Genomic DNA, 12,880 nt, shown 5'->3' with positions numbered 1-12,880 from the left:
TACCATCCTCAATTCCATGAATCTTTTCTAATATCTCTTCCCAGCCATATGTTTTTCATTCTTGTTCCCTGGAGCACTGCTATTTTACAAGATACCAACAGGAATTCCTCACGGAAAGTGTTCCTCGCGCTAATCTATTTGGGAAACACGGGCTGAAATGTATTGTGTGGGCCTCCCTCCTGGGGGACGCCCAAGAATCTGAAATGCCAGTCATCCCCTAAGATGAATCAGGAAAACCAGGGTGACTTATTCTCACGGGGCGTGGGGGGCCAAGGGCCAAGCATGGGAGGTGACCCTTTGGGCCTCAGCTGTGACTCATGCATTCCAAAGTGAAGGGGAGAAAGAAAGAAAGAAAAAAAAGCCCCTGGTGTTTCTGTTCACACTTTGCTTAAACCCAGCAGGGGCAGGATGCCTCACTAAATTGTTCGTTCCTTTCGGACATGAGAATGTTCTGGAACATTCTGTCGTACGAGGAAGGCTGGCATGGACCAGCACTGTTGAGAAACACCCTGCAGATGGAATGTTCTGGCAGTTGTCCAAGGCCCCACCCCTGCGCTGGTGGATTCCAGCCAGTAGCTACGCCGCAGGAAGCCCCTTTAGGAAGGGTCACGGGTGGGGTGCGCTTCTCTTGCAAACACACGCATGCCAGCCCCTTACCGAGCCCGGATCTCACCCTCTGATTCTCTCATCCGACCCCAGACGCCTGTATTCATGTTGAAAGCTGTCAGAAGAAGCAGGCATGATTCTGTTTGCTGGGAACTGTCACGGGCTGAAGTGTGTCTTCCCCAAATTCACACGTTGAGACCCTAAACCCCAAGGACCTCAGAATGGGACTGTATTAGGAGACGGGTCTGTAAAGAGGGGACTAAGGTGACACGAGGTCACTAGGGTGGGCCCTGATCCAATAGGACTGTGTCCTTATAAGGAGAGGAGATGAGGACAGAGACACACATAGAAGGACGGCCATGAAGACACGGGGAGCAGACGGCCGTCCACACGTCCAGGAGAGAGGCCTCAGGGGGGACCAGCCCTGGGACACCTGCACCTCAGCCTCCAGCCTCCAGGACGGGAGAGAGAAATGTCCATTGTGTAACCCGCCCCATCTGGGGTCCTTTGTTACAGCTGCCCCAGCAACGTAACACAGAAGCTTTGCTTAAGGTCAAAGACGTTTGCTGAAATCCAGAGGCATGTCCATTTCCACCCGTTTGCCTCTTGAAGTCCCCGCCCGTTTGGAACAACCTTGTATTTCAATGCTCGGTTTCACTGTGAAGTCGGGGAGGAAATTCAGAACCAGGAGAAGATGGTGGGGAACACGACACAGGCTAGCCTGGGACCGACTTGTGAGACATGCATGTTCGGTGTCCAAATGTGGATGGTGCCCCGTGCTCGAGGCCTCTCACGGAAGAATTTCGTGCACAAGCAGTGTGTTCGTCTACGCCAGTGATCCCCCGGGAAGCAAATTGGGGTGGGCCGGGGTGCTGGCCGTGGCCCTAGGCGATAAAGTCAGTGGGGGAGCGCAGGGGTCAGTTGGAGCCCACACGGACCTCACAGTGAGACACTGACCAGCAGCGCTCTGCTTTCTGATGTCGTGCCCAAGTTTCCGTAATCTCACAACGTTCTGTCATTGTAATGACACTAGAAGAGAGTCTGTTTGCTGAGCTACCCGTCCTGCAGCAGGAGTTAGAGAGTGAAATCCGCAGCTGTTTCCCTGAATTAAAGTCCATTTCACCGTCCATCTGGCGTGGATGGTCACCTGCCCGGTACGGCGGGCCAGGTAATTGTGATGGAAAGTTGGTGCAGAAACACTCGCAGTTCCCAGCCTCGAGGAGTCCAGGTGCTGGAGATGCAGACCGATGATTTAATTGCAGCTGTTTCGATAGGTCTGAAGGATAGTAAAGTGGAGACGTGAAGGACGAAGCGATATTTGGCCAGGTGACCGACAGGCTCATTGGATATTTGTGGAGTGTGTACCGTGACTGAGGGGCAGGGGGAGGGAGCTGCTGGGAAAAGGAGTGTCATGTGCCAAGGCCCTGGGGCAGAAACATGTGCTGACCTTGAAGGAGCCGTAGGGGGCATTGTGAGGAAAGTTCAGAAACTCCAACGACACATGTATATGTGCAAGTCCAAAGGGGAAGACCCCATCAAACGGTGGGGTGCTTTCACCCTAATACTGGTGCCTGGCTTTGGTGATAACCCTAAACATCGCGACGTTAGCAGTGGAGCACCTGCTACCTCGGCTCAGGAATCCGCGAGCTTTCTCGCAGGAAGAACCAGGCCGGGAGCTCCCGGGCACCCAAATGAAAGTGGGTTTTTAAGCGTTAGGTACGGAGGTTTTAAACTGCTGAAGTTCAGTTGGACGAGCGGTGGCACGAATGCTATGAACGGCACCTGGGAATAAGCTGTCATCTCGTCCTCCAGTTTTCGTGTGGGCGGTTCGTCGCTGCATGACGTCCTTGGTTTCCTAAAATCACTGTGGCGTTTTCTCACAGATATCTACCCAAGGCCAAAACCACCGCCGCCTCGTCCACCGCCTGGCCATTCCGACAACAGTGGAGGTAAGAGGGGGGACTATTCGTGAGATTTCGTTCTTGTTTTATGGCTGAGTAATAGTCTGTTGTGCGTATGTACCGTCTCTGTATCCAGCCATCCATGGAGTGGGCGCTTAGGTTGCTTCCATTTCTTGCCTATTGCAAACAGTGCTACAATGAATATAGGGGTGCAGACGTCTTTTCAAATTAGTGTTGGATTTCTTCGGATAAATGCCCAGCGGTGGAATTGCTGGCTCATAAGGTAGTTCCATTTTTAGCTTTTTTTTTAAAAAAAAGTTCAATTATTTTTTTTCAATGACAATCGACGTTCAATAGGATATTAGTTTCAGGTGTACAGCCTAGTGGTGAGACATTTATATAATTCATGCAGTGATTCCCCCCAATAAGTCGAGTCCCCGCTGACACTATACACAGTTATTACGATAATAGTATGGACTATATTCCCTGTGCTGTACGGTACATCCCCGTGACTATTTTTATAACTACCAATTTCTCCTTCCTAATCCCTTCCCCTTTTCACCCAGCCCCCAACCCCCTCACTTAATTTAAAAAAAAACTTTTACAATTGAGAGGAAATCTGCGTGATGTGAAATGAATCACTGCAGAGGGAACGATTGACTAGGGTTGAGTGTCCGAGTTCCCAGGAAGTTTGTACGACAAGTTTGTCAACTGGACACAAGTCAGAAGACCGCTCAGGACAGAGACGCCGGGCCCCCCAAAAATGAAAGGACCACAATATTGCACGGCGGGAGCAAACATCTGAACGATGGGTGCTGGGGGATAAAGCTAAGATTCGCTGGGTCCCCTGATGTCCACCTGCTTCCCTCATGTAACTAACTCCCTGGGTTCTCTCGAGATGTTTGGACGTCATGTTCCTAGCGTCCAAAATACTCCCGGTCACGTCCAGCCAGACCTTCAGATGTGTCCGCAGGCCACTGCCTGCCACCTCTGCAGCTGTCGGCTGGGGTGTCCCATCTCCAAGTGCTGACCTCCCCATCCTAAACCCAGCCTGCAGGTCCCTCCCCACCCGGCCAGGCCTTTCTGTTTCCCAGCACCTGGGCACTTTATCCTTTCTGATATGCAATGGTTTTTCCTTTTGTTTCCTTGAATTACAATGGAAGCCCCCACGGGGCATGGATTTTCGCCTTCTGTACGTTGATATCTTCCCCAGGCCAAAAGCAACGTGTGGCTCAAACGTAGTGTGTTCTGGATAAACAACAGCTGCATGAATGGCCGATTTCGGTGATGAGGGGTTTTGCCCCTAACTTGGCTCAGCGGGCACGTCCCCTCCATGCTGTTGGCAGGAATGTTGTAAACGAGCCCCCCCACCCCCGAAAAAAAATCAATTGTAATCCACATTCTCCAAAACGTCAGTAAGGGGTCGTCTTCAAGGCTGTTCTCTGCTCAAACACGTTGCAGGAGACACCCCTGTAAAGGAAACAAAATAGACCCGTTGAGCTCTGCGGAGCCCGTGCAGGCTGCACCCCCCCACACACCCCGGCAGACGTGGGGTGCTGGGGTACACGGGAGTGGCAGAGCAAGTTAGCACGCCTGCTGCATTTATAACCAGCACGACTGGACGCCTTCTGAGGCCAGTACATTTCACGTGCACTTACAAATCCCTAAGCGATTAAATGAGCAGTTACTATGTGCCTGGCCAACTGAACTGTGCCCCAGGCAGCCTGGTGGGGGGTCACAGGGATACGTGGGTGGGTACCTGTGGAAGCTGTGGCCCCACCCAGGGTGCAGGGGGCTCAGGTGGGACTGCCGGCCAGCAGTGAGGGAATGACAGGAACAAAGGACCCGGGGGTGATGGGCCACCTTTCTTCCTGCCTGCGCAGCACTTCCTTTTAAACTGTCCGATGCACAGGGGTGTGTGTAGTCCCTGGGCCCTCCCAGGCTGATGGGTTCCCCGCAGACTCTCGTCCCTGGCAGTTTCGTCCCCGGTGGCCCTGGCATCCTGGAAAGGGCCTGCCAGGCGGGAGGGCGGGCTCCCCATGCTCGTTTACCGGCCCGCGTATCCCTCCCGCGGGCCTGCGTTGCATGACGGCTGTTTGGAGAGCGTTTGGGGAATGGCCCTGTGCTTCACCCCACAGGTTACTTCGGTGACGGGGACCACAGTGATGGCCGCTACCCGCCCAGGCCGAGGCCGCCAGCAGGTACGTGCGGGCTTCTCTGAGGGAGGGGGGAGCGTATCGCAGAGGCCGCCGTCCCCAGCCTGGGGGCGCAATGAACGCCAGTGGAAAGTGGGGGTCCGGGGGGTCCCCATCCAAACTGCATCTGCGGGTGTGGGCCACTGCATCTGTCCACTCTGGAGGTTTGTGACGTGGATGAAACGGGCAGTGGCGCGGATTGCATTGAAAAGTGGTGGTTGGGTGTCTCCAAAGGCATGAGTGTGTCTGCGTGTATCTGTGTCTGTGCATAGCATGTACCCCTTTACACACACAGGTAAATAGATACCTTTAGATGTGTGTGTGCACCCCTGTATCAATACGTATCCCGGCGTCTTTTTGTACACACTTATCTTTATTGTGGCATAACTGACACCCGACAGTGTATACGTTTAAGTTGCACAAAGTGGGGATCGGACAACGTTGTATAAGTTGCACAAAATGGGGATTGGACCATCTCACATAGTCACCAACTTTCTTTTTGGCAGTGGAACAATTACGGTGTTGTCCCTAACTTTCTATTTATGGATGTATGCCTTTATATATGTGTATATCCTTATATAAGTATGATATGGGTATGTATATGTGTGTGTTTATATATATATATATATATATATATACGTTCGTATATGTACATATGTATATACCTTACGTGTGTTCATATATAATAAGTAGTATTATGTAACCAATATTCAGTAAAACCTGGAGTTACACATATGTATACGTGTAATAACACATCTTGATATGTATTTATATATCTTTATATATCCATATACATCTTCATATGAGTATGTGTGTGCTTGTTTATATATGTATATTTCCACCTATATCTTTTCATTAAGATATATACCTTTATAAAGAGACACACTTATCTATATAAATGTATATACCGGGGGTGCCAAAAAATGTATACACATGACTTGTATTCACCTTTTGTTATCGGTACATATTGAGTACTCCAATTTTAGTATGGTTTTTTTCTTTTTTTAAAATGTGTCTACATTTTTTTGGCACCCTCTGTATTTCTATAATTTGTATGCATTTATATATACGTTTATATATGCCCGTATGTCTTTGTATATTACACATACCGTATGTATGCCTTTATATGTGTATATCTAGCCATATGCATATATATCTTCACACACACACGTATATGCATACATGCAACTTTTATCGCACTTTTTCTCTGTAACTGCAATGCGAACACCTGCATAGAATCCTTCAGACATAAATAAAAGTACAGGCTCCCGGGAGGGATATGCATGCGGTTCTGGGCTCCAGGCTGTAACAGATGACGCTTTGGTTTCTTTCTGTTCAGTTGTGCGATTTTATCTTAGAGGAAGTGAAGGATATGCCCCCACACCTCGCCGAGAGGCCTGTCTGTCATGGGCAGAGGCGAGTGCATCCACTCATCTTTTCTGCGATGTTTAGACGCAATCAATAAATAGCTTTGTCGTAAAGGTTATTACACCATGACGGGGAGAAAAATAAAATGCCTCGTGCTTCATAAAGAACACTGACGCTTGGGAACATCTGCCCGACCCTCCTCCTCACCGAGGCGAATCTGTGTCTGGTCTCCGGTCCTGCTCAAATGTCCCTGAAGGACGGGGGTTGTGCCTGCAGTGACTGGGGACTCTCCTGGTGCAGATGTGTCCCCTGGAGGCACAGAGCTCTCTGTAGGGCTACAGCTTCACAGGAGTTTTCCCCCTGAGGAGCCATGACGTTGGGGTGGCACCATCAGTGCCCCCAGTGGCCCTTGCTCCTTGCCACCCTTGGGGCATGCTTCGGGGTGCCTCTTAGGTGTGGTTGGTGCCATTACCGATGAGTCGGGTGACATCTGCTGGAACCCCCCCATTGGGGTGTCCCTCAGCTCCTCCTTCTCTCCCACAGGTGGCGGCGGGGGCGGCGGCTACAATCCCGGTTATGATGGCTATGGAAACACACACGGTACACCCCGCTCATGGGCCCCCGGTGGGCAGTGGGGCTGGGGGGTATTTCCAGGGCTCCCCGTTGTGTGCCCCATAATCCCTCCTTCCTGGGTCTTGGATGTTGGGGCTCTGCGTGCCGGTGTTCATCTCCTGAGCCCTCTGTGCTCCCGCCCTCTGCTTCTCCTCCATCCGCTTTCCAGGACCCCAGGTGCTGCCCTCACACACCTTTATCCAGGTAGAAAGAAACAGAGCGATGGACGGCGAGACTCGTCTAACTGACACATACATTCTGTTAGTTTCAGCTGCCCAACAGCACGATTTGATATTTGTATACACGACGAAATTGGTCTCCACACTATGTCTGGTGAAATCCATCACCGCACACAGTTACCAGTTTTTGGTCTCGTGACGGGGACTTTTAAGAACCACTGTCTTGGTGACTTTCAAATGCACAATACAGTATTGTAACTATGTAGTATAATACAGTTTTAACGAAAGTCACCGTGCTGGGCATTATATCCCCGCGACTGGATGTTTGTACCTTTTCACTGCCTTCACCCACCAAGCAATCTATGCACTGGTGTTTTTTTCAAATTAAAATTTACTGGGGTGACAATTGTTAGTGAAATTACATAATTTCAGGTGTACAATTCTGTCTTACATCGTCTATGAATCCCACTGTGTGTTCACCACCCAGAGTCAGTTCTCCTTCCATCACCATATATTTGATCCCCCTTACCCTCGTCTCCCTCCCCCCACCCCCCTTACCCTCTGGTAACCACTAAACTATTGTCTGTGTCTATGAGTTCTTGTTTCTCATTTGTTTGTCTTGTTCTTTTGTTGTTTTTGGTTTATATACCACATATCAGTGAAATCATAGGGTTCTCTGCTTTTTCTGTCTGACTTATTTCACTTAGCATTATACTCTCAAGATCCATCCATGTTGTCACAAATGCTCCTATATCATCTTTCCTTAACGCCGAATAGTATTCCATGGTGTATATATACCACAACTTCTTTATCCATTCATCTATCGAAGGACATTTTGGTTGTTTCCTGGATTGATTTTAAAGCACTGTTGTTGTTATTATTCGTGGTATTTTTTGCTGCTTGCTATTGATCAAGAGTTTTGACCGTCTTAAATGGAAATGTTTTGGGTTGAGAACTAATGTCTGGATGGAGCTTTGACAAGGTGGAATGTGGTCTCAGGAATCTTCCTAACTTCTGACCTCTGAAACGGGAGTTATTATGACTGCATTTTATAAAATGAAGGCCAGCATGATGCTCACACAGTTCACGGTGGAGGAGTAGACATCTGTCACCCAACATAGGTGGCACTGTCCCCATGCTTCTGTCCCCACAAGGTGGACACGCTCAGGGAGGGAGACATAACATATGAAAGGTGGTGGGTGCTTTCAAGAGCTGTCTGCTTTGAACCCAACGTGCTAATGTGAAGTTCCCAATGTCATGGGGACAAATGCACGGCCCATACTTGTCTAAATAGTCACATGGAGTGTTTTATCGTCAGACGCCCACATCAGGACGTGTCGGTTTAGGTGAGCTTTCTCCCCACTCATGCGTCTGAAGATGGTGCCACCGTGTGGGTCCTTGGTAGAGTGTGTTCTTTTGTCCTTTGCCCGATTCCCAAATCAGAGAGAAATGACTCCTCTCGTAGCTAGCTCAGGGTCCTGCGAGGGTCTGCGTGGTGTCCCGGGACCTCAGTGAGGGGTCTCCTCACACCGCACCATGTCTTGGGGAGCAGCTCCCGAGTCTGCCCGTGAGCTGTGCCAGCCTGTGAGTCAGCAGTCGGGTTGGCACCAGGGTTTTGGCTCAGGCGGCAGGCAGTTGAGTGAGTCACCCAGCGTCTGCCTTCCCGTGACAAAACGTGTTTGGCATGTTCCCTTCTGAGGCAGAAAGCCAAGGTAGACCAGCCAGGAAGGGCGTGTCCTATGTCTGTTCTCCCTCCCGGGGGGTGACGTGGAGAAAAGGTTTCACTCATCTTTTCAGGAGCTGGCTTTCAATGGCCAGGTTTCTCTAACAGCCACTGATGAATTTGCTTGGGCTGACATCACAAAGTACGCCCGACTGGGGGGGTATATTACATGACCCCCAATGTTAAAAGAATACCCACATACACGATTCTGCTTCAAAACTAGAAAAATCAGCGCCAAGCGTTTTGTTTCTTAACACATCTCAAATCGTTTTGCAAACACGGCTCTCCAGACACAAGAAGAAAGTGGAGGCCTAACTCCCTTTTCTCTGGCTGTGATTCCCACGTACAGTGTGTTTCCATCGCAGTCTCTTCCCGAGGGAGGGGGCGAGGGGGGTTCTTCTCCCGGCACAGACAGCGCCCGCGCACACAGGGGGAATCCAGGGCCACTCCTGGGGGCGCACATTCAAGGAGCTTCAATCACCGGGTGCTCTCAGGGCTGTCGCAGGGCGATCTCAGTGTGGGGAGGGGACCCCCGACCGTGGTGGCTGTCCCCAGGGAGGACACAGAGCAAAGCTTTGCAGCCTGCCACAGCCTCTTACTCTGGGTATGTTTCCTGTCTCACGGTGCCCCTTTGCAGGATGCCACCGAGACTCCCTGGGCTTTGTTACCTTGCATTTCATGCGCTCTTTCTGTCCTGCAGGCGGAGGGCGCTATCGACCCAATTCAGGTGGATACAATCAGGGTAAAGGAATTACGTCCCGTAAAAGCTGTGCGCACAGACTCTCCCTGCGGAGAACTAACAGCCGTGGGGGCGCTGGTGGGAAGCTTGCGGGTCTCCTGCGTGGTGACTAACTGACCACCTGGGTCTCTAATGTGTGTCCTAATCAGTCACCGAAGACCGATTTGGTGTTAGTATGTGTGTGTATGTGTGTGCACGTGTGTGTGCCCAGCCTGCCTGCACGAGCATACGTATGTCCACACATGTGCATGTGTGTTTCTGGGCATGTAAGCATGTGGCTCGGTGCACACACGTGGACTGTGTTATGTATGTGGGTAGTTGCTCACATGGGCATCTATGGGTCTGTGTATTTTGTACATGCACATGTGTGTAGATTTGCGTGTGCATGTGTGTTTTTGTACATGTGTGCAGGTGGGTGCGTGCATATAGACGCGGCTCGTGTGTGCTCACATGCACACACGCATGAACGTGTGTTCACGTGTGTGCCCGTATGCATTGCTCGCACATGCACATGGGTGCCTACGTGTGTTCACATGTGTGTATACATATGTGTGTGCAGGTGTGTGCCTACACACATTGCAGCTCCATGCGCGAGTGTGGAAGTCTGACATGACAGCCGCCTTCCCTTCTCCCTTCGCTGCCACCCATGCAATGTATTGTCTAGGTCCCGCCATCCTCGCGGTGACTGACAGTCCGTCCCGTGACGACACAGATTTTTGTCTGTCCCGCTCCTTGCGGCGTCCCCACCATCCCCACAGTGCCAGCAACGCAGGGCGTCGATAAGCTCTGCCGAATGCACAAGTGACTCTGCTTTTCCTCTTGCAGGTGCAGGAGGGTATTCAACCTACGGCCACCCACACGGTAATCCTTGGGTGCCCCCTGGCCCCCCATTTAATAACAGCTTGCCCACCACATGGGAAAGGCCTGTGTCAATGTTTCTATGCAAAGATGCCCATTGTACTGATTTATGTCTGTATGGAAGCTCTGGAACTAAGCGTCTGCCCTTGGGGGGGAGCAGGTCCGTGGGGCTCAGAGGACAGATGGGGATGGTTCCCAGGAGGGAAGGTGCCTCGTTGCTTTGAGGGCAGAGCTGGGGTTCTCGGACCTGTCACTTCCTTTTCTTTGACCACTGCCACCCTGAATCCAAGAAAGAGAGGAGGAAGGAAGTCGGGGGGACCCTCCCGGAACCCCCGCAAAGTGCACTGCCAGCCCCACTGCAGCTCAAAGAACGGGGTGGGTGAGGGCAGAAGGGGACTTTTGCCATGTGTTCCTGGAAGGACGGTCCCAGCCTCTTAGCATTTGGCGTTTATGTTGAAGATGAGGGGCCCCGCCCACCCAACCAGGAGGTGACTGTGATCCGTCCATCGTTCATCGTAAGGGACGAGAAAGAGGTTGAAGTGACTTTCCAGCCCTAAGCCCCCTACATGTGCAGAGTCTCGGTATCTGGGAACTTGTGGGTTGAACGTTGTTTTTTTTTGCACGAGTAAACAGTGTGTGTCTACAAATCCATCCAATTTAAGCGCATTTTAGAAAAAACCATATTAGGAGACTTTTCTGTGCAAAACTCTGCCTCAGAGACTGTGCATGAGTAAGATGTGGTTAATTGGTTTCATTTAGGACAAGGACAGAATCATTTCCTAAAGCTTCCAGTTTTCATCCACTTTGTTTTCCTTGAATATGAGAGTGGGATGTGGACTTCCATAAAAGTAGCGGTGTTCGCACGGGCTGTGCTTTTCTCAGACCATCTTGCTTTTCATGATTCTTACAGGCAATACGGTGGCAAAAATCGTGTCTCCTATCGTCTCTGTCGTGGTGGTGACACTGGTGGGGGCAGCGGTCAGCTATTTCCAACGCAACAGGAGGAGAAATTGTTTTCGGACAAATGGCAAGTTTCCCTGCATTTTTGTCTTCTAGTTAGAAAGCCTGGTGTAAAATGCATTCTGGCGTCTGTCCCTACAAATGCTATTTCTGGATAAGCCCGACATAGACTGCCTTGCGTAACTCAGAAACTGATTTCAGGTTGGGACTTTGTCCTGAACACAGAGAAACTGCAGAGAATCCAACGCCTATGTTTTAAGAGAAGATGCTGGATTTTTAAATTAACTTTTAAACGGTTTTTTGATCTGCAAGATTTGGTTTAAATTGCCAAAGACCTAAAATAATAAAAATAGACTGGCACATTAGAGCATGGGGGTGGGGGGTGGGGTTCAGTTGGTTAGATTGTTTTGTTTTGTTATTTCAGGGAAATTTTATTCACAGATGAGCCGGGAGGAAAATAGTTGGGTGACACTGAAATGTTTGCACCCCCAAAACAAACAAACAGATGGCAGCGCTAAGTTATGAATGTTTGTGGTGAATTTGGAGACTGTGCCCACACTTTGGGAAATGGCTGGGGGTCGCTGTGGCTTTCCGGTTCAGGCTGGGGTCCCGGCTCCCTGGTTTGGGGAATGCCCCTCCCTCCACTTCGGCCCCTTTTCCCCCCACCCCGTTAGCCGTCCTTGGCCGCTGATCAGTGAGTGCCCTGAATCTCCTCCAAAGGGAAGGACAGAGGGGAGTTTTACTGCAGAAACAGCAACTCCGATGTTAACTTGGGGTCTGGCAAGGTTTGGTCCTGAGACCACCCACGTCTGAATCTGTCTGGGGTTTGGGGGGGGCCCTCCACCCCACACTCCCTTGTGTGGGCGGAGAAATAAGCTATTAAACAGAAGCTTATCCCAATGGTTTTATTATTTATCTATTTATCTACTTATCCATCCATCCATCATCCATCCACCCACCATCCATCCATCCATCCATCCCTCCACCATCCATCCATCCATCCATCCATCCATCATCCATCCGTCCATTCATCCATCCATCCATCCATCCACCCATCTATCCATCCATCCACCCACCATCGATCCATCCATCCATCATCCATCCATCCATCCATCATCCATCCACCCACCATCCATCCATCCATCCATCCATCCATCCATCCATCCATCCATCATCCATCCACCCACCATCCATCCATCCATCCATCCATCCATCATCCATCCATCCATCCATCCACCCATCTATCCATCCATCCACCCACCATCGATCCATCCATCCATCATCCATCCATCCATCCATCATCCATCCACCCACCATCCATCCATCCATCATCCATCCACCCATCCACCCATCCATCCATCCATCCTCCATCCTCCATCCATCATCCATCCATCATCCATCCATCCATCCATCCATCCATCCATCCATCCATCATCCATCCATCCATCCCTCCACCCACCATCCATCCATCCATCCATCCATCCATCCATCCATCCATCCATCCATCCATCATCCATCCACCCACCATCCATCCACCCATCCATCCATCCATCTATTTATTTATTTTAGTGATGTTTTTTAGATCAGGAGTTCCTGCAAGGCCAAAACCCTAAATCCTGCCCGTGGCCTCCCTCTGCTGGTGGAGAGGGGGTACTGACCGGCCACCCGGGGGGCTTCGCCTCGGCCCACATCACAGCCCACCCCTAAAGAGGGAGGGGGACAGAATTTATGAAAGCCAT

General features: G+C 50.6%; 1 protein-coding gene across 5 annotated transcripts in view; it reads left to right on the top strand.

Moving 5' to 3' along the window:
- XG (Xg glycoprotein (Xg blood group)) overlaps nt 1-12,880 on the top strand; it is a 35,489-nt gene that overhangs the window by 20,640 nt on the left and 1,969 nt on the right. For 2 of the 5 annotated variants that reach the window (XM_081042307.1, XM_081042308.1), the window contains exons 5-10: nt 2,490-2,555; nt 4,646-4,708; nt 6,614-6,670; nt 9,285-9,326; nt 10,149-10,184; nt 11,092-11,208. In XM_081042307.1, the coding sequence (XP_080898433.1) occupies nt 2,490-2,555; nt 4,646-4,708; nt 6,614-6,670; nt 9,285-9,326; nt 10,149-10,184; nt 11,092-11,208 (381 nt within the window). The remainder of the gene's footprint in view (nt 1-2,489; nt 2,556-4,645; nt 4,709-6,613; nt 6,671-9,284; nt 9,327-10,148; nt 10,185-11,091; nt 11,209-12,880) is intronic. The other 3 variants (XM_081042309.1, XM_081042310.1, XM_081042311.1) reach the window with 3 other exon arrangements.

The sequence above is a fragment of the Rhinolophus hipposideros genome (genome assembly GCF_964194185.1).
Source record: "Rhinolophus hipposideros genome assembly, chromosome: X".
NCBI lineage: Eukaryota > Metazoa > Chordata > Mammalia > Chiroptera > Rhinolophidae > Rhinolophus > Rhinolophus hipposideros.
This window is presented reverse-complemented; position numbering and strand designations above follow the sequence as displayed.